Raw genomic sequence first — 18,680 nt, 5'->3', positions numbered from 1 at the left:
AAGATTTTAAATGAAAACTATACGAATTGTGCTATCTCACTCATACAAATTGTGAACGAATAACAGACTGCCAATAGCGGGTCGATGTGGCGTGGTGCGATTGGCCAAAGTATATATTGCGCATGTCGATACAGTCCACCGCATGTCAAGTTACCTTGTATGTTTGACTGTACGTTGTCGTAATTTATCAAATTGGTGAGCCTGTACCTAATTATTATCGATGTAGATGTTGATTGTAATTTAAAGAGATCGAAACAGTACATAACTTACAGGGAGGGTCAGATTTGTTTACGCCCGGTTATACCTTCGACCACAATTGTTGTATGAGTGACCCGTGTTTTTATTACAACCAATTTTATCATTACTATATTTTATCTCATTGGACTATATAAATAAAACTGGTATGTCTGTCTTTACTATATCTATTATTTAGTAAATTGATTCTGAACAATTTCCGATATGATTTACTCCTTTTCTGTCTGTCTACAACATACTAATTACAAGAGTTAACAGCGAAGGTAATTTTTCCTTTCAATAACAGATATCAGGAGAAATTAAAGACCAGTTCAAAATATATGCGAAATTTTTGCATTCTTATTGAAAAAACAATAAAATTGCGATTTGTTTCACACTTAAAATACTATGCTGAAAACACAATATTTCATCGCTAACATTAGCAAATATGTATGTGTATGCAACGGTATGTCGTAATCCAAAATGTCACATCAGATGAAGACTTGAACAGAATCTGTCACCAGTGTTAGATACAAATTGAGATGTACCGTAGCGAAATGTGTTTTGCTGTTCTCAGAAATTTCTTTTAAGAAATTTTCTGACGAAACTCGGAATTTTCCGAGAATCTTTCATGTCTATTGCCGTGCAATCTCGAAAATGTCTGAAACAGCACATTGCTACTTATAATACACACTCTCGTGTGTAGAAAATGAATAACTTTTCAGTATATCGTGCGTTTTCAGCAATATGTGAAAATATTTCCATATTTCCAAAGAATCAGTACAATCGACTGCGATCTATAGAGCCTGCGGTTAACATCAATAGACTAAACTACCGATATAACGTATTATCACTTAATACAATGTGCTAAGGCAGTGTCGACAACAGCGGCAGGGCCAATGAGAACATGTTTTATAACAAACACAATTAATTTACAATAAAATGTGTCTCTCTCCTTCTCTGTCGTTTCACTGGTTCTTTCCTAGCCGTTAAGCATCGAGCCTGTTTTTCTACTTTTTCTTCTCCACATCGCGCTGTCTCCGGAATCCTAAATTGTGCTACCATTAGCACATATACATATAATTTTTAACGATTTTAAATAAGCGTCATTCTTGTAAAAATATACATATGATCATTATTTATTTCTTTTACTCATATGGTACAACTATACCAGCAAAAGTCTGTATGTAATTGAGGGGGATGTCCCATTATCACTTTCTCTTTAAAAAATATGTTTCCTCATTGAGCCCTGCCGGTACCGTGGAGCTGTGTAGGTACTCGCTAAAAGGCAACTCGATTACAATACAATATATCCTTTTCTTGTTGTTGACTGCCGCAAATGCTAATAAATTTTATAATGCCGACATATGAATATTACCTGATTTTGTTACAAAGAAAACCATCTAAACGAGGCGTTTTAACATAACATAATTTAATTTGTTTTCATATCGCATGTCTAAATCAGTTCGTTACGGGATTATAAACACTGAAATATTTTTTTTTCTACCCGTCACGTTTGTCAAAAAAATATCAAAGACATTTGCAGCATACAACAACTTTGGGCTTCACAATCATTATTCATTAATATTTCTTTAACAACTGTACACTTTTACAAGACTAGAAAATACGTACACGATAATATTACAGCGCGAATTAAAATAAATACTTCCATTTATATTTCGCAATTCCACATCTGGTGAATTCAGACCAAAGACCGAGTCGGCGCCGACATGCGGTGCGATAAAACATAATTTGATACATTTATACGTCGACATAATGATATTTTTATTGGAATATTACTGCGTTTTTATCACGCTAGAGGGCGGCACCATCACCCACCATTAACTGTGAATAGTCCTTTAGTAGCAAGACGTCGCTTTTGCATTTCCCAAACAAGCTCATGTCGACACCTGCATTGAAGTACTCGTAAGCGCAATACCACGTGACGCCGACCGCTCTATATACACTCTGAACACACCCTAACTCACACAATATGACACATCTTTATACACTTACGATCCATAAACATTCAATATATTACATACATTTACATACATTTTCTATGATGATATCACAATTTATTATAATATATTGAAACTAGTAACTAGACAACGCACAATAATTTAATGACTTCCGTAAAAACGCTAAAATGTTTTTAAACAATGCTTTAACATCATAAAACCACATTAATATAAATTGTGAGTTTTTACACTTCGTATGCAATGCAATTTACAATATGTGATTTAACAATAAGATATAATACAATTAATGGGTAATATTTTCGAAACTTTTTGATTGTACATTCAAGTTAAATTATGAAAATCTATACAATATTTTATTATTCATTGTTATAGTCATGCTTGGTTTATTATTACTGATACACCTATTGGAGTCTATGCTAAAATTTGTATTGTGTTGCTACTTACATAGAAAAGTTAAACTATTGACATGATTGTATGCACAGCTTAAATACGAGTACAATTAGGCTTTTGAAAAGGTACGAATTCTACTGTCTTTTCAAATTATTTTTTTTAATATGGGATTGCATCTGCTATGGCTAACTGTTCTATATGTTTAATTGTTGATTTACGATATTTGTTGCGTGTGAGAGACTGGTGTAATTTCTTTTTCTCAAAAAAGGCACATATGTGGTTTTAGGAAAATGTTTAAGATTACAAAAGATAGATTAAAAAATAAAACATCGCGACATAGGTACGCAAGACCATTCTCGTTTTTTAAGTCGGTACCTACAAACTTTCAAATTTATGTCAATTTTTAAGACTAGTATTTAATCATAAAATTATTTTAAAACACACAATATATAACAGAAATTCGAACAAGAGGCTTGCTATTTAAAGTACATCTTTATTTATAAATGCTAAATATCTTGTTTCATGTTAGTGGCTCACAAAATAAAGTCAACAGCAGGCAACATGAATCTTGGGATTGAAAGCCGTAATTTGCGAAATTAACGTAACCAAAATTCATACGATTGCCGTAAAATTATTCTTAATAACACTTACACCAGTATATTTACTCGTAAACAGCGTGGTACGTGTACAGGTTCAAACAGAATGATTAAACATCGAGTTGCGCGAGGAAATTCTGCAGATGGTGGTGGGGATGCGGCGTGGTGTTGGCGTGTCGCGGCGAGTGCTGCAGCGCGGGGTGCGGGCTGACGGCGTCGATGTCGGCGTGCTCGCGGCGGTGCGGCGCCCGGCCCGGCGCCGCGCGCGCCAGCCGCAGCGGCACCGGCAGCAGCTCCGGCATCACGCTGTGGTGCGTCACCAGCGCTGACAGCGATGTGAACTCCTTTGTGAAGCCCTGGAATGTCAATTGTGGTGCGTTATCTTCTGCGAGACGAAGGAGACGAAGTCCGGTCACCGGTGGAGCTGGGAGGGTGCACGATATCATATTGGATGAGGAAGGCTAGAGACAGGGAGAAGATGGAGGAAGCTTATGTCCGAAGTTGGATAAATAAAATGTTCAGCCCGATTTAGTGACACTCCTTGCAACTCCGCTATATCTAATACGCAAGATGTAACAGACAAATAAATTTCTCAACATAACCAGTCGTCACTCGGCGGACAGTGCTCATTTAGAGATGATACAATTTTGAACTTGGCTTTATAGTAATTTATTTTAAATACTTCGTAGATTTTATATAAATCTAATATTGATCTTAGATTCACTCCAAATCTCACACTGAATCCAAATACCTCATTCAAAATATTATATATATATATACAAAATATAAATAGTTTCTATCCATTAAAATTTATCAAAATTCACTAGTAAAATAGGAACCAAACAACAATTAAGATCCCAATAATTATTAAAGCTTCAACTAACCTTAATCTTATAGCCCTTAGGCGTCCGCAATATGAGATAATGCGCGATGCCCGAAGGCTGGAAGTCCCGTGGCACTCTCACAGACAACGCATAGCATCCAGCTTGCGTGGTGCTGCCGCGCACCAGGAACGCGCCCACTGCTTGACTGCTTAAAACCTCCAGTGCAATCTGCAATCAATGTAGTGGCACAGTTTAATGAGATTCATACAGTTGATCGAAGACTCAGGATTATCACAAAACCTGAAAAATGCGATGTCGTATGTGTATTAATTTTCCTACAGCCTTTCATTTAGCTCATACTCGTAAACCTGTATATGGTGTGTTGGAAGCGTGCTATCCTATCGATGCATTTGAAATTGAATTATAGGCTGTATTATTGGTTTTACTTTGAAGTCACGTTCTTGACTGACAATGTCAGGGTACAACTGCAGATAAAGCAAAAAACTGGCAAAGCCAAACTGGTGAAAATCATAGAAGAAATGAACACTTATAGTCACCTCTCTAGGGATGCCCTGCTGGAACCACGGCGCATGCCTCAACTCCGGTTCAGCGCGAGGCACGTTATTGTTGCCAGAGGCGTGTGAACCTCCACCGCCGCACGACGACGCCCCTGATGAGGACGACGTTGTACGACTGCAAGGACCTGATGGACTGCTGGAAATCAAAGAGGAAATCAATGTTTTGATAATTAACATGCTTTTAAATTGAAAATTAAGCAGCTCATGGATATAGTTCATGGTGAATCATGATAACCTGACTAAAACTGCATAAGTGTACAACTTTATCTTCTATTCAATTCGAAGGAACTCACTTGTTCATCTTAATATTAGTACATCTTCTAAAGTCCGCATCGAGATCGTTGTGCAAGCTGTCGTTCCTCCGCGGGAGCGCGACGGGCGGGTCACGGTTGCTCTCCCTGGTGCGAGCCTCAGCCTCTGAGGCCTCGTTGATGTAGCCGCCGTTGAGGCAGAGCGGCACGTTTGTGGGCCTGCAACATGGAGCAAGAAACATTTGAGGTCTTTATATCAATTTGTGGACTTAAATTCTACATTGATTTTCATTCAATTGTAATTTAAACTGTCTGTTTCTTATCAACTGCTGAATGCTATTGTTCACAATATAAAGATTGCGAGAGACTGGTATCTGACTAGTAAACCAACCACCGAGACTTATATATTTTTTATCATGGGCTTTTAGTCTATAATGATTAAAGAATTGGTGTGGCTGCACGGTGAGTGATAGGTATCATGAGGCAGGGTAGGGCTATATAGAATAATATACTGACGTCGTAGGTGTGTCAGCAACCAATGGCGTCGAATCATCGTCCGACGGCTGAAGCAATGCGCCACTGAAGCCCATGGCTATCCTCTTCATCAGAGGAGGCCGGTCACCCAACCTCCGATAGCAGTTTATTTCTGTGGGGGAGTTTGACTCCTCTGAGCTGCTGGGACTCGCTTCGTTCACTAGTTTCTGCACGCCCATTATGTCGCATTTCGATGGGGATCTGAGAAAATAAAGAATTAACTTATAGTTATAATTTTAGTGGTGATTTTTAAGGGTTTAATAAATAAACCCTTAAACCAAAGACTGCATGAGGGCCTGGAAGCATGCTTTGCACTGAACATACGTAGATAATCTAAAAATATCAACATCAAGTGGAATAACTATTATTCTCAGAAAATATGATCAATTAGTAATGGTAAACGTTAAAATACATACCGTTCTCCACGATGAGTATAATGATGCGTCAAACCAGGCAAGGAGTCGGGCGCGCGCACGCCCATGCCGCATTCGCCTAGCTCCTTACTCTGAAACGCAAAAAACATACAATTCAAAATTATATGTATAACAAATATATTACTTCGGGTTTCCGTAAGGGTTCGTAAATATATACGAAAACTTTGGTTCGAATAGATTTGACGAAATCAAACTTTATCGACAATCATTCGGAAACTATCTCGTTTGTATAGATTGTTACACCAGAAACCAATAGCGGTAACTTTAACCTGCGTAGAAAAAAGCGAAGTACGCCATTTTATCTAAACGTTAACGGCGTGCAGGACAAAGTTAACGTCATAGATTGGCTGACTGGTGCAACCATTCCCTTAATTTAATGTTAACTTTAACCTGCGCGCCACCGTCATTTAGATAAAATGGCCTATTTTACGTTTTTCTGCGCAGGTTAAGTTAACGTCAAATTTGCCTGGTGCAACGCACCCTTATTTTTATTAAATTATTGGATCTTGGAAAGTTTCGTCAGAATAACGTAATGTTACAGCATCATTTGAAATGTCACTTAAAAACATACAAACAAAATAAAAATCCTTTCATATTTATTACTTTATCAAGGGACCGAGACGAGGCGGATGTCGTAATTTTAAGAAAATAAAATCTGCTGTTACATAAAAATTCGTCTCTTCGTTGTTCGACATGGCACAAGAAAAGTTATTTTCGTTTATTGTCCAAACCCAAGTGAACGAACTAATAAATCTGTCCATAAGTTCAGAGGAATCCAAAAAGAAGGAACAATCAAAACGTTTGTATTGGACAAATCGTAAATTAAGTCTTGAACCGAAATTAAATATAGCACACGTATGAAACGTTAAGTTTTAATTGTTTTGTATAGTATTCCGGAAGAAAAGAAAGTAGGTAGGAGGAAAATGATTCCACAGTTTTAAGAAATGTGATGTGTGACATAGAAAAGCAACCGATTGATACTACTTTTACGATAAGTTGGAAAATCTTGGTCTATAGACCAAGATTTTACACTACATAAAGATGTCCAAGATTATCCACGACTACTTGAAAATACCAATCAAGCAGTGTTGCAGCAAAACGTACAATAGTGCACAAATAAAATACAGAAGAACCAACATTTTTCACACGTTCTGCCATACCTCGCGGAAACGCGTGCGAAGCGACACACCGGCAACCATCGGGTCGGAAGAACCGTTTGTTTGCACGAAGCGTGTGTACAAAATTTATGAGATACCATTGTGGTTTATCTGAATATATCATTGCCGAGACTTGTTTTGATCTCCATAACAAGTTGCCGCATACAGACTTTGTTGCAAATGCCCATTCTGTGCAAATGGTCAAACAATTATTCATCATTTGTATCTCAATTCCCCGATCGACGGATTAATATTCACTACACACTATTAAAATAAGAAGTCCTTATAATTTACGCAACGACAAGTCAAATACAATTCAGTGCACAAAAAGGTTAACTTTGCAATTCATTCAGTTTTTGCTCGTCGGCAAATAGCCACCTTATAATTGATTTAGCGTTAGCTAACTCAAGAAATTATCTTTTTATAACTCAATAATGGATCGGAAGATGACGGTCATCAATCAAAACGTCAGCATAAAATATAATTTGCCGGTTCATAAAGCTACTTATTTGCCCGACAGTGTACAAAACGCAAAGGTTTATAAGTAAAGATATCAAATTATTATCGATTCATATAATGTAACTTAAAGTAATACAATAGACAATTTTCAAGCAACGTTTAGTTTTAATAGTTGCAATTGTAGCATATAATAAATTAATAAATACATTTTATGTTTTAACAACCACAGGTGAATCTTCGAAATTTAATTTTTAAGTGGATCTCACGTTTTCAGGCGACAAAGCCGTGAAAAAGCTACGTGTAATTTATTTACGCCAAAAATGAACACAAATTATAACATTCGCTCTATGTATAACACAACAATATGGACCGCAAAAACCTCTGGCATCTGCCGCGTCCTAACCCGTTCATTCCCGCGCTGAATATTTGATATCTAGCGAATGGTCCCACTGGGCATCGCAGGCTTGACAATGAGCCTTTCATTTTCAAGGATATTTCGGTAGACAGGGGCGTCTTTTGGAACCTGTTCGAAAATATTTACCGTTACCAGAACCTGTCTAAAATTTGAAAAATGGTATTCAAAGTTGTTAACATCTTTTTAAATAATTTTTAAATAAATAAATAAAATGCAATTTTCTTTTCGAGTTTAACCGTTTCACTTGATAACCATTTAATTGCACATTCAGCGAAAATAACCCAAAAGATCAACCGCTGTTATATAATCTACACGTTTTTATTGAGATAGCTTGGATTAATATAGAAAATACGCGAATCCCTCAGGATTTGGTCTAATAGTCAATGACGCTTTATAAAGTACATGGCGCTAGACTGTGCATAAAAGCGTAGGTATATTCTCAGAATAATTACGCGGCGAGTTTATGATGTTTATGTTAGTTTATGAAGTATGCACTTTGTCATATATTACCCCAACAGATATGCGGGCTATGAAGCTAATTGCCACCACATTTCTGTTTAATTCATCAACACTCGGCAGTCATCCCGCTATATGTATAGCCATGTAGAAGTTCCTTTAAAACGAATAAAGGAACTGCTAGATGATTATAACGCATATATAAAGCACAGAGTAAAACTACATAATTTAAACTAGAGTGACAACAAGGTTACAACGGGGCGTCACAAATCTTCTTGTTATGAAACTTGCTAACTCTATTGTCATGTCTTATAAGACGTTTACGTTTTAATAATATCTACACACGACGTGTCCTGCATACTTTTTACAAAGTTTTATTTTATGAACGTGTAAGCAAGAAGGATATTAAAAGAAGAAAGTGGTACCGTATCCCGTTGAAGAAGTAATGCTAACGCAGATATGGGAAACCTTAAAATACTGTTCCTCAAAGATTTTTCACATTTGTTTGATTGTTTAAGTCGCTTGCGATTTCAGTTTTTAAAAGTTAGATCATGCAATTTTTATTAATTTTCTGCAGATCACTACAAATTTGCTGATTAATTTTTAACTTTTATTGTTGCATTATATTCCATGTTTTAATATCGAAAAAAGATCAGAACCATTCTACTATAATTACTAACACTCAAAAACTACTAAGAACGAACGAAATCACTACCCAATCTTACGATATATTTAATTTATACAAAGCAAAACTAGATTGAAAATTCGGTATCAACGACCTGATATTTTTCTTAAATAGACAAGAACATGTCTTACGCAGTGCAACCCCAATTTCGAAACTAAAGTAAGAGCAATGTTTCTGTGCCGGGGACGAGGCGAGCGGTAATGGCTGTTGTAGCGAGTTGGAGTGCCGAATGCGCTTTTTAGCGCTTAATGCAGCTGTTCAGCGGTAATGTGGTGTGTTGTGAGTTCACCTACTTTTTAAGCAGATTTCGGGTTGAAAACAAACAAACAAATAGGACGGATTGCCTAAAATGTTTGCTCACTATGAACTACGAATACTAGGACTTTATTTATTGTGTTCTGTTTCTGGTTATTCTTACAACAATTTCAAGTATTATTATGCTTTGTTCTTGTATACTATAATTAATGTCTTATCTATTAACAGGGTAGAGAATTAAGTAAAATAAAAACCCATTATTAACAAACACAAATAACTTAATGAAAAAGCATACCACAATCTTCAGAATGTGATTAAACACAACTTAATTAACATAATTATCACAATGTTCCAATTTATTACTCGTTTACAAACATGGCGTGCGGACGTTTGTAACGTCAGACGTCACCAACAATTTACAGTATGCGTGATCAAACCACATTCACCTAAGTAGCACCAAAGGTTTCTGAAATTTATTTATTAAATGAAAAATCTACATCACATTTTGGTATTTTCAAAATGCTTTATAAAACTTAGGATGATATATACATCACTTGACGTCAAAAATTTATTTAAAACAATGTCTACTGCCGACTTCCAAACCACAGGGTAAAGAAGCGGCGCGCAAACAAACTTCACCACAGTATTTTCTCCAAGGATAAAGTCTGATAATGTTGGGGAAAATCGAGACGGAACATCGTAAAGCAGTAGTGCTTCTCGTTCGAACCGTCGTAACCTATTTCGCATGACCACCGGCAATAACAAGCGCGGCGTCGGCTGGTGTCTGTCGCTTGTGGTTTATTGTACCGCGTATTCGAAATAATATACTTGCCCTTATTATAAACAAAGTCTTCTCCCGCGTCTGTCTATTCGCGATAAAGTGGAAGTAATACCTTCAGGTATGTAAAGAATAAGCTAATATTAGAGCATTTAAAAATGTATTATTTATATCTTAATTTGACTCACATTATATGGGATAATAAGATAAGGGTAAAATTCGGACAAATCCAGGTCTGATAGTCGCGTGCTAACCTTCAATAGTCCAGAGTCTGTCTGCGTGTAGCTTGTGGTTTATTGAATGGAGTCCACAGAGTAATTATTTGGCGACACGCACCTCGTGGGTCAATGTCATGATAGACTAGAAAATTAGATGTATCATCATCGTTTCTACAATGGACAAGATGGATAGAGTGCGTTCCGCAGAATACGGCAGAGATCGGGACAGAAATTAAAAAATTAACATCAGACAGGAGGAGTAGAGAAGGCTGATATGTTGTACCGACCCCTATACAGTGGGATGAACGTAGGGCGGATGATAATAATCATAGTTTCTACGAAGATGTATTAACTAACTATTGATGTAATGAATCTTATTTCCTGCGTTTTAAAAAAGGATATAAGTATTTCGTTATAGATATAAGACCCCACTTTCCATCTACAACACACTCCCACTACATAAAAAATTACGTGAATTTCAACAATGTACGAGTATTTTATACGACACGTCCAATATGAATTGTCATCATAAAACGCACAGAAGTAATTTTTAGAGTATACATGGTTCTGTACTTCTGCGTTACCGCGAAATGATGTATGATTAACTTGCGAGTGTTTCATAATAAAAATACTGCTGACTCGTCTGACTGATCTTTTTCCATTGTAATTTCAATAAAAAAGCAAAGCCTATTTGATTTATTTACTTGCTTCCCCTGGAAGTAGTATATTCAATTACCACGTCTTGTCGAAATTTATTTGAAATTAACAAATATATTTTGCTGTTAATACTAATAAACCTAGGCATTAATGGTGAGTTTGGACATTATCAATTTAATTTAATTTGGAAGACCAACAGCCATAAGTTATAATACGACAATTCAAAACATGTATATCCTAGTTAACCGACCTATCGGTCACTAACAGTGGATAACTATACAGTTATATTTTATCTAATAAAATCTTATAACTAAATATATCAGAAAATATTTTTATATGTTTCTACCATATAAGACAAATTTATTTTCTGGACTATCTACAAAACATATACTCTCAGATAGATTTAAACCCTAGACCACGCGGCCAAATAAACTCCAGATTTGTTATCGAACCCGTTTGTCTCGGACCGAATCCAAAACTTCGACAATGGACGATATTACAGTATCGTACAATTTCTTTTATCGTCCGGCAGGCTCCGGCGGACGTTTTCTATTAACTGAGATTACATTTGGTACGTTTTCTATGTATAATACGTTGAATATTGTGGAAAGGCTTTTTTATGAATATAATCTACTTCTCTGTCTAATCTATTTAGTAATATATTATCTAAAAGAAGGTTCCAGCACATGAATTGTCAACGCGTAATAATTACCCAATAAACAATTTGTATTTATTTATAATTAAAAAACTGCATTTGATTTTCTAATCTACAATTCATTTACCATTTTTAACTGAGATTTATTTGAATCAAAGTTTATGAAATATTCTGCTTCTTTTTGTTTTGTTTTATATAGATATTTTGTTTTACTATAAATACAACAAAATAACTTAAGAAGACATAAAAAATATTTAGAAGTTCTTAACAACATACTGAATTTGTCTATTTTATTACTACCTACTTGTTCTTTAAATAACATCCCTTACACTTTGTGCTCTGCTCGATACTTAGTTAATAATCTAGATCTCAACACCGCAACACAGAATATAATTCAGAAAACAAGCCTCCTATTTAACCAAAAATCTTGTTTTTCTCGCATATTCCAGATCCATCTCCGAAATTTAATTTAAGGCGATGACTCGAGACCGGCCTCGTCTGTTCCACGATAGCGTTTAAATTTACATATTCCTGATTTACTTGATCATCGCACGCGAACTTTACCGCGATTTACTCCTATCTCGTCTTTTGGTGCGAGTGTGTTTTCTAAATGAGAATTTCCATAGAAATATTCTCAAATTTCGTGAAAAAAAATTGCTAAAGTTCATCATACTTCAATGTAAACAAAGTATTTTTTGTTGAATCGAAAAATGAAGTAAATCAGATTGCTAAAATTATTAGGATAACAATAAGTAATTTTTAATTAATATTTTATATTGATTGTCGTGTTTGCAAGTACAAGTGTAAAAACCCATTATTAACAAACACAAATAACTTAATGAAAAAGCATACCACAATCTTCAGAATGTGATTAAACACAACTTAATTAACATAATTATCACAATGTTCCAATTTATTACTCGTTTACAAACATGGTGTGCGGACGTTTGTAACGTCAGACGTCACCAACAATTTACAGTATGCGTGATCAAACCACATTCACCTAAGTAGCACCAAAGGTTTCTGTAATTTATTTATTTATTAAATGAAAAATCTACATCACATTTTGGTATTTTCAAAATGCTTTATTAAACTTAGGATGATATATACATCACTTGACGTCAAAAATTTATTTAAAACAATGTCTACTGCCGACTTCCAAACCACAGGGTAAAGAAGCGGCGCGCAAACAAACTTCACCACAGTATTTTCTCCAAGGAATAAAGTCTGATAATGTTGGGGAAAATCGAGACGGAACATCGTAAAGCAGTAGTGCTTCTCGTTCGAACCGTTGTAACCTATTTCGCATGACCACCGGCAATAACAAGCGCGGCGTCGGCTGGTGTCTGTCGCTTGTGGTTTATTGTACCGCGTATTCGAAATAATATACTTGCCCTTATTATAAACAAAGTCTTCTCCCGCGTCTGTCTATTCGCGATAAAGTGGAAGTAATACCTTCAGGTATGTAAAGAATAAGCTAATATTAGAGCATTTAAAAATGTATTATTTATATCTTAATTTGACTCACATTATATGGGATAATAAGATAAGGGTAAAATTCGGACAAATCCAGGTCTGATATTCGCGTGCTAACCTTCAATAGTCCAGAGTCTGTCTGCGTGTAGCTTGTGGTTTATTGAATGGAGTCCACAGAGTAATTATTTGGCGACACGCACCTCGTGGGTCAATGTCATGATAGACTAGAAAATTAGATGTATCATCATCGCTTCTACAATGGACATGATGGATAGAGTGCGTTCCGCAGAATACGGCAGAGATCGGGACGGAAATTAAAAAATTAACATCAGACAGGAGGAGTAGAGAAGGCTAATATGTTGTACCGACCCCTATACAGTGGGATGAACGTAGGGCGGATGATGATAATCATAGTTTCTACGAAGATGTATTAACTATTGATGTAATGAATCTTATTTCCTGCGTTTTATTTATATATTTCGTTATAGATATAAGACCCCACTTTCCATCTACAACACACTCCCACTACATAAAAAATTACGTGAATTTCAACAATGTACGAGTATTTTATACGACACGTCCAATATGAATTGTCATCATAAAACGCACAGAAGTAATTTTTAGAGTATACATGGTTCTGTACTTCTGCGTTACCGCGATATGATGTATGATTAATTTGCGAGTGTTTCATTATAAAAATACAGCTGATCTTTTTCCATTGTAATTTTAATAAAAAAAGCAAAGCCTATTTGATTTATTTACTTGCTTCCCCTGGAAGTAGTATATTCAATTACCACGTCTTGTCGAAATTTATTTGAAATTAACAAATATATTTTGCTGTTAATACTAATAAACCTAGGCATTAATGGTGAGTTTGGACATTATCAATTTAATTTAATTTGGAAGACCAACAGCCATAAGTTATAAAACGACAATTCAAAACATGTATATCCTAGTTAACCGACCTATCGGTCACTACACAATTATATTTTATATAATAAAATCTTATAACTAAACATAAAAAACAGAAAATACAGAAAATATTTTTATATGTTTCTACCATATAAGACAAATTTATTTTCTGGACTATCTACAAAACATATACTCTCAGATAGATTTAAACTCTAGACCACCCGGCCAAATAAACTCCAGATTTGTTATCGAACCCGTTCGTCTCGGACCGAATCCAAAACTTCGACAATGGACGATATTACAGTATCGTACAATTTCTTTTATCGTCCGGCAGGCTCCGGCGGACGTTTTCTATTAACTGAGATTACATTTGGTACGTTTTCTATGTATAATACGTTGAATATTGTGGAAAGGCTTTTTTTATGAATATAATCTACTTCTCTGTCTAATCTATTTAGTAATATATTATCTAAAAGAAGGTTCCAGCACATGAATTGTCAACGCGTAATAATTACCCAATAAACAATTTGTATTTATTTATAATTAAAAAACTGCATTTGATTTTCTAACCTACAATTCATTTATCATTTTTAACTGAGATTTATTTGAATCAAAGTTTATGAAATATTCTGCTTCTTTTTGTTTTGTTTCATATAGGTATTTTGTTTTACTATAAATACAACAAAATAACTTAAGAAGACATAAAAAATATTTAGAAATTCTTAACAACATACTGAATTTGTCTATTTTATTACTACTTGTTCTTCAAATAACATCCCTTACACTTTGTGCTCTGCTCGATACTTAGTTAATAATCTAGATCTCAACACTACAACACAGAATATAATTCAGAAAACAAGCCTCCTATTTAACCAAAAATCTTGTTTTTCTCGCATATTCCAGATCCATCTCCGAAATTTAATTTAAGGCGATGACTCGAGACCGGCCTCGTCTGTTCCACGATAGCGTTTAAATTTACATATTCCTGATTTACTTGATCATCGCACGCGAACTTTACTTGCGAGTGTGTTTTCTAAATGAGAATTTCCATAGAAATATTCTCAAATTTCGTGAAAAAAAATTGCTAAAGTTCATCATACTTCAATGTAAACAAAGTATTTTTTGTTGAATCGAAAAATGAAGTAAATCAGATTGCTAAAATTATTAGGATAACAATAAGTAATTTTTAATTAATATTTTATATTGATTGTCGTGTTTGCAAGTACAAGTGTACTTGCCTTCTATCTATGTTCTTCAAACTTGTGACTTGCAATAAATAAATCTGAATCTGAATGCTTGGAAGAATAAAGACATAAAAATAGAGATTTACAAGGAACTGATGCCCAGGATACTTAGGAAACCACAATCTAAAACGTTGTTTGTGATCACTGAGAATACAGTGATGAAAAACATATTCTACAAAAACTTAATAAACTGACGTAAACAAAACAAATAATATAAATTTATAGTTGTTCCTCCACTTCTATCATTTTATTACACTGTAACATAAATCTATCACTACTTGACATAATTTATGAGCGGGTCAAATATATTTACAATGTAATAAAAAATTGATAACTTTAAATTTATCTCAATAAATAATTAATGTCATTTTAACTACTGTTTAAAAAAAATATTTGGAAAATGGTAAATATATGAATCACATATTTTTATAACAATCACGTTCTTAAATTGATGCCCCATTACATTCTTATTATTTTTAGAAGCTTCATATCACATCTAAATGAGTCATAAGCTTTCAAAATTATCTATAATGGCATTCTGATCCTAAAAGCATTCCTCTTGTTGTACAGTGTCGCTTTATTCAGGTAAGTACCTGCTTATGAGTACTTACGACACATAATAGTTATTATAACAATATGATACAACATTGATTGTCATTGTTTATACGTTTGACGATCTCGGTGGCGTAGTGGTAAGGTTCGTGCCACTGAACCGAGAGGTCCCGGGTTCGATCCCCGGTCGGGTCATGATGGAAAATGATCTTTTTCTGATTGGCCCGGGTCTTGGATGTTTATCTATATATGTGTTTGTTATAAAATATAGTATCGTTGAGTTAGTATCCCATAACACAAGTCTCGAACTTACTTTGGGGCTAGTTCAATCTGTGTGATTTGTCCTAATATATTTATTTATTATTTATTTATCAGTTACTGAATTATTGTCATGGTCTGGGGGCTTACCATCATCTCTTAACGCGATCCACTTTACGATCTAAACTGAACTGCATCGCAAATTCGTACCATCGACTTAGTTTTTAGTATGAATGCGATTCATTTTAGGTGCCTAAATTGAACTGAGTTGCTTTGGAATCGTATTGTAAAAGTTGATGGTAGACCTGCTGTTCTATTCTGTGTCTACTTTAGGACAGAGCGTTTTCCCAGTTTCTCTTTCTAAGCTATAGATTAGCGCTACCGTGTATATACGTTGTCGTTACACAGAGCCCTACCACAGACATTCAATACAGATGAAAAATTATAACCTCAATGGGCTACAATTTAAAATAGCACAAAGGTTAAAACACTTTCTGTATAGAAGCAGCGAGGCAATTAAAAACGTCACACTAACTCATGTCTTATGGCTCCTACGCACGGCAATACGCGTGTCCACCATGTTTTGTCCCACTTACACCTACCAGTTAGGTATATATGCGTCTCTCTTGCAGAACGAAAGTGACTATGGTATTCCCATTACGGCATACTGCGGCGAAACATGAACTGAGAAATGGGCGCTGGAAAACAAGGTGAAATCTAATCAATAAAGGCTAAAAATATGTGACTCATATAGTTTTAGTTATAATCGAAACTTTCACAAGTACCCTATTTGAGGCGGAAAAAGTAGAAAGGAGAGCCCGGATGCACGCTTTGTGGAATCGGGAAACCTCTCAAATGAGAGAAAACGAGAAATTTTTGATACTTGTGTATGATGCGATATGAAGCAGGTAAAACCATCATGGACTTAAACACTTTATTTTATTGTAAGTTTTATTGTAAGCACTCAAAATACATTTGATGATACAATAGATACAACTAAGTACTGAGCATATTGTCTCGCAGTTTACCTTATTGTTTTAGCATTCTACAACATATTGGGCCAATTTCTACTCGGGAGTGATCGTAAATTCAGCGAAAAGGCAACAAAAATAAAAACGGTTTAAACAAAACGAGGCGCAGAGTTGCGTCACGACGCGCCCTAAAATTTATTTTTATTTTATCTTTATTCACCGGAGAAAGTGGAAAGAAATTTAAATAACTGGAGTTCAGACAAGCCAAGCAAGGGAAAAGGCTGCCGTAAACTTTTATAGTAGTCAGCGAACGATGAAAGTAGGCTGTGACAATAGGAGACGGGTATTTTCATTGTAATAATTTTTGCTTAATTTTCTTTATTTAAAACCAAGTTGTACGACACGATTGATTGCAAACCGCTCGATAAGAACGGACTTAAGGAATTTAATTTATAATCTCTGACAAAGTACATAAGATTAATCGTGAATTCCATTACAATGCGATTTAAAGTTGTCGGCATTCCGTGCTGGTTCGCGTCGAATAAAGAAAGACAAGGGCTGCGATTTATTCCGGGTAAAGTTTGCGATTGTACCTTAAGAGCGATGACCTCGATCGATTGAATTTAGTAAACTTTACTTAAAGAAAAGGAAATATAAACATATACTGAATTGAAAACGGCATACCATACCAGCATAAATATTAAATAATATTTATTAATGATCACTTTTTTGAAACAAAAATTTAAAAGCTCGAAATTGAAACAGACAGTTCATAATTTAAAACATCTAAATTTAGACACTGTTTTTTAATGAAATTGGATTTCTACAGACACCGTACAGATTATGACTTGCGAGGTAATTTTGCAAGGTAAACAAAGATTTACTGTGCCGACTTGTCACCTTTTATAACGATTTATGTTTCTTTTTAAACTTTTGATTAGAATATCAACTAGCCAGAATTTAAAGTAGCTTAGTCTATCAAATTCAAATCTTTAATTTATTTGAGTGGACACTACAGGTTTCACCCCAATGTTTTGCAATATACTCGTATGTCTGTTTTCCTAAGAAGGCCAAGGAATTGATGATCAAGTCGACTTCCAATTTAAAGTTAACGTCGAAGTACCGTCTGCCAATTGTTTTATTTGTATTTTCGTCATCTCCAACAATGCTAAGTGGTCCAAATGAATGTGTCTATCTTCACAGACAGGTGTAGAGTGGGAAAACTGTTTGTCCATGCCGTTTAACGTGTCTTTGTGTTCCGTCCCTGGGAGTCAGTTAATTGACTAAACAATGCGATGTGCACGTTTCCCATGTATTTGAAGATAATCAGAATGGCTTTATTTGGTCGTTCCACATAATCATAAATCTGATCTTTTGTGTCTCGTGCGTCAAATAGTGACTCAATTATAAAATACTAAGACAATCACAAATGATACGCGTAATCTTAAAGCATTTGCCTGTGAAGCAAATTTGTGTCTGTGCTGCGAAGGTCTAATTTCTGAATAAATTCTTAGACTTTGACACATCTTCAATTATGTAAGATTTAAAAACACTTTATCCAAAGCTTATAAAATAAGTTTTTTTCGTCCCGTGACACACTTAGCAAAGACTCCATGTAGAACGAACACCTAGCGAACTCTGACCGCGCGTTCTTGTGAGTCCCGTACCGCTGCGACCGCATTCCAAAGTAGGTACCTTCTTATCGGTAA

The 18,680-nt window shown here is 35.2% G+C and overlaps 1 protein-coding gene across 5 annotated transcripts in view; it reads right to left on the bottom strand.

The window, feature by feature from the left end:
• Nucleotides 1-406: 406 nt before the first annotated feature.
• LOC128671476 (uncharacterized) overlaps nucleotides 407-18,680 on the bottom strand; it is a 159,772-nt gene continuing 141,498 nt past the window's right edge. For 4 of the 5 annotated variants that reach the window (XM_053747935.1, XM_053747939.2, XM_053747936.2 and 1 more), the window contains 6 exons: nucleotides 5,806-5,894; nucleotides 5,372-5,590; nucleotides 4,898-5,074; nucleotides 4,584-4,740; nucleotides 4,087-4,254; nucleotides 407-3,558 (listed from right to left, as the gene is read on the bottom strand). In XM_053747935.1, the coding sequence (XP_053603910.1) occupies nucleotides 3,313-3,558; nucleotides 4,087-4,254; nucleotides 4,584-4,740; nucleotides 4,898-5,074; nucleotides 5,372-5,590; nucleotides 5,806-5,894 (1,056 nt within the window). In that variant the 3' untranslated portion in view covers nucleotides 407-3,312. The remainder of the gene's footprint in view (nucleotides 3,559-4,086; nucleotides 4,255-4,583; nucleotides 4,741-4,897; nucleotides 5,075-5,371; nucleotides 5,591-5,805; nucleotides 5,895-18,680) is intronic. The other variant, XM_053747937.2, reaches the window with a different exon arrangement.

Source organism: Plodia interpunctella, chromosome 7 (assembly GCF_027563975.2).
Source record: "Plodia interpunctella isolate USDA-ARS_2022_Savannah chromosome 7, ilPloInte3.2, whole genome shotgun sequence".
In the NCBI taxonomy this organism is placed as follows: domain Eukaryota; kingdom Metazoa; phylum Arthropoda; class Insecta; order Lepidoptera; family Pyralidae; genus Plodia; species Plodia interpunctella.
The sequence above is the reverse complement of the archived record's forward strand: the minus strand, read 5'-3'. Positions and strand labels throughout refer to the sequence as shown.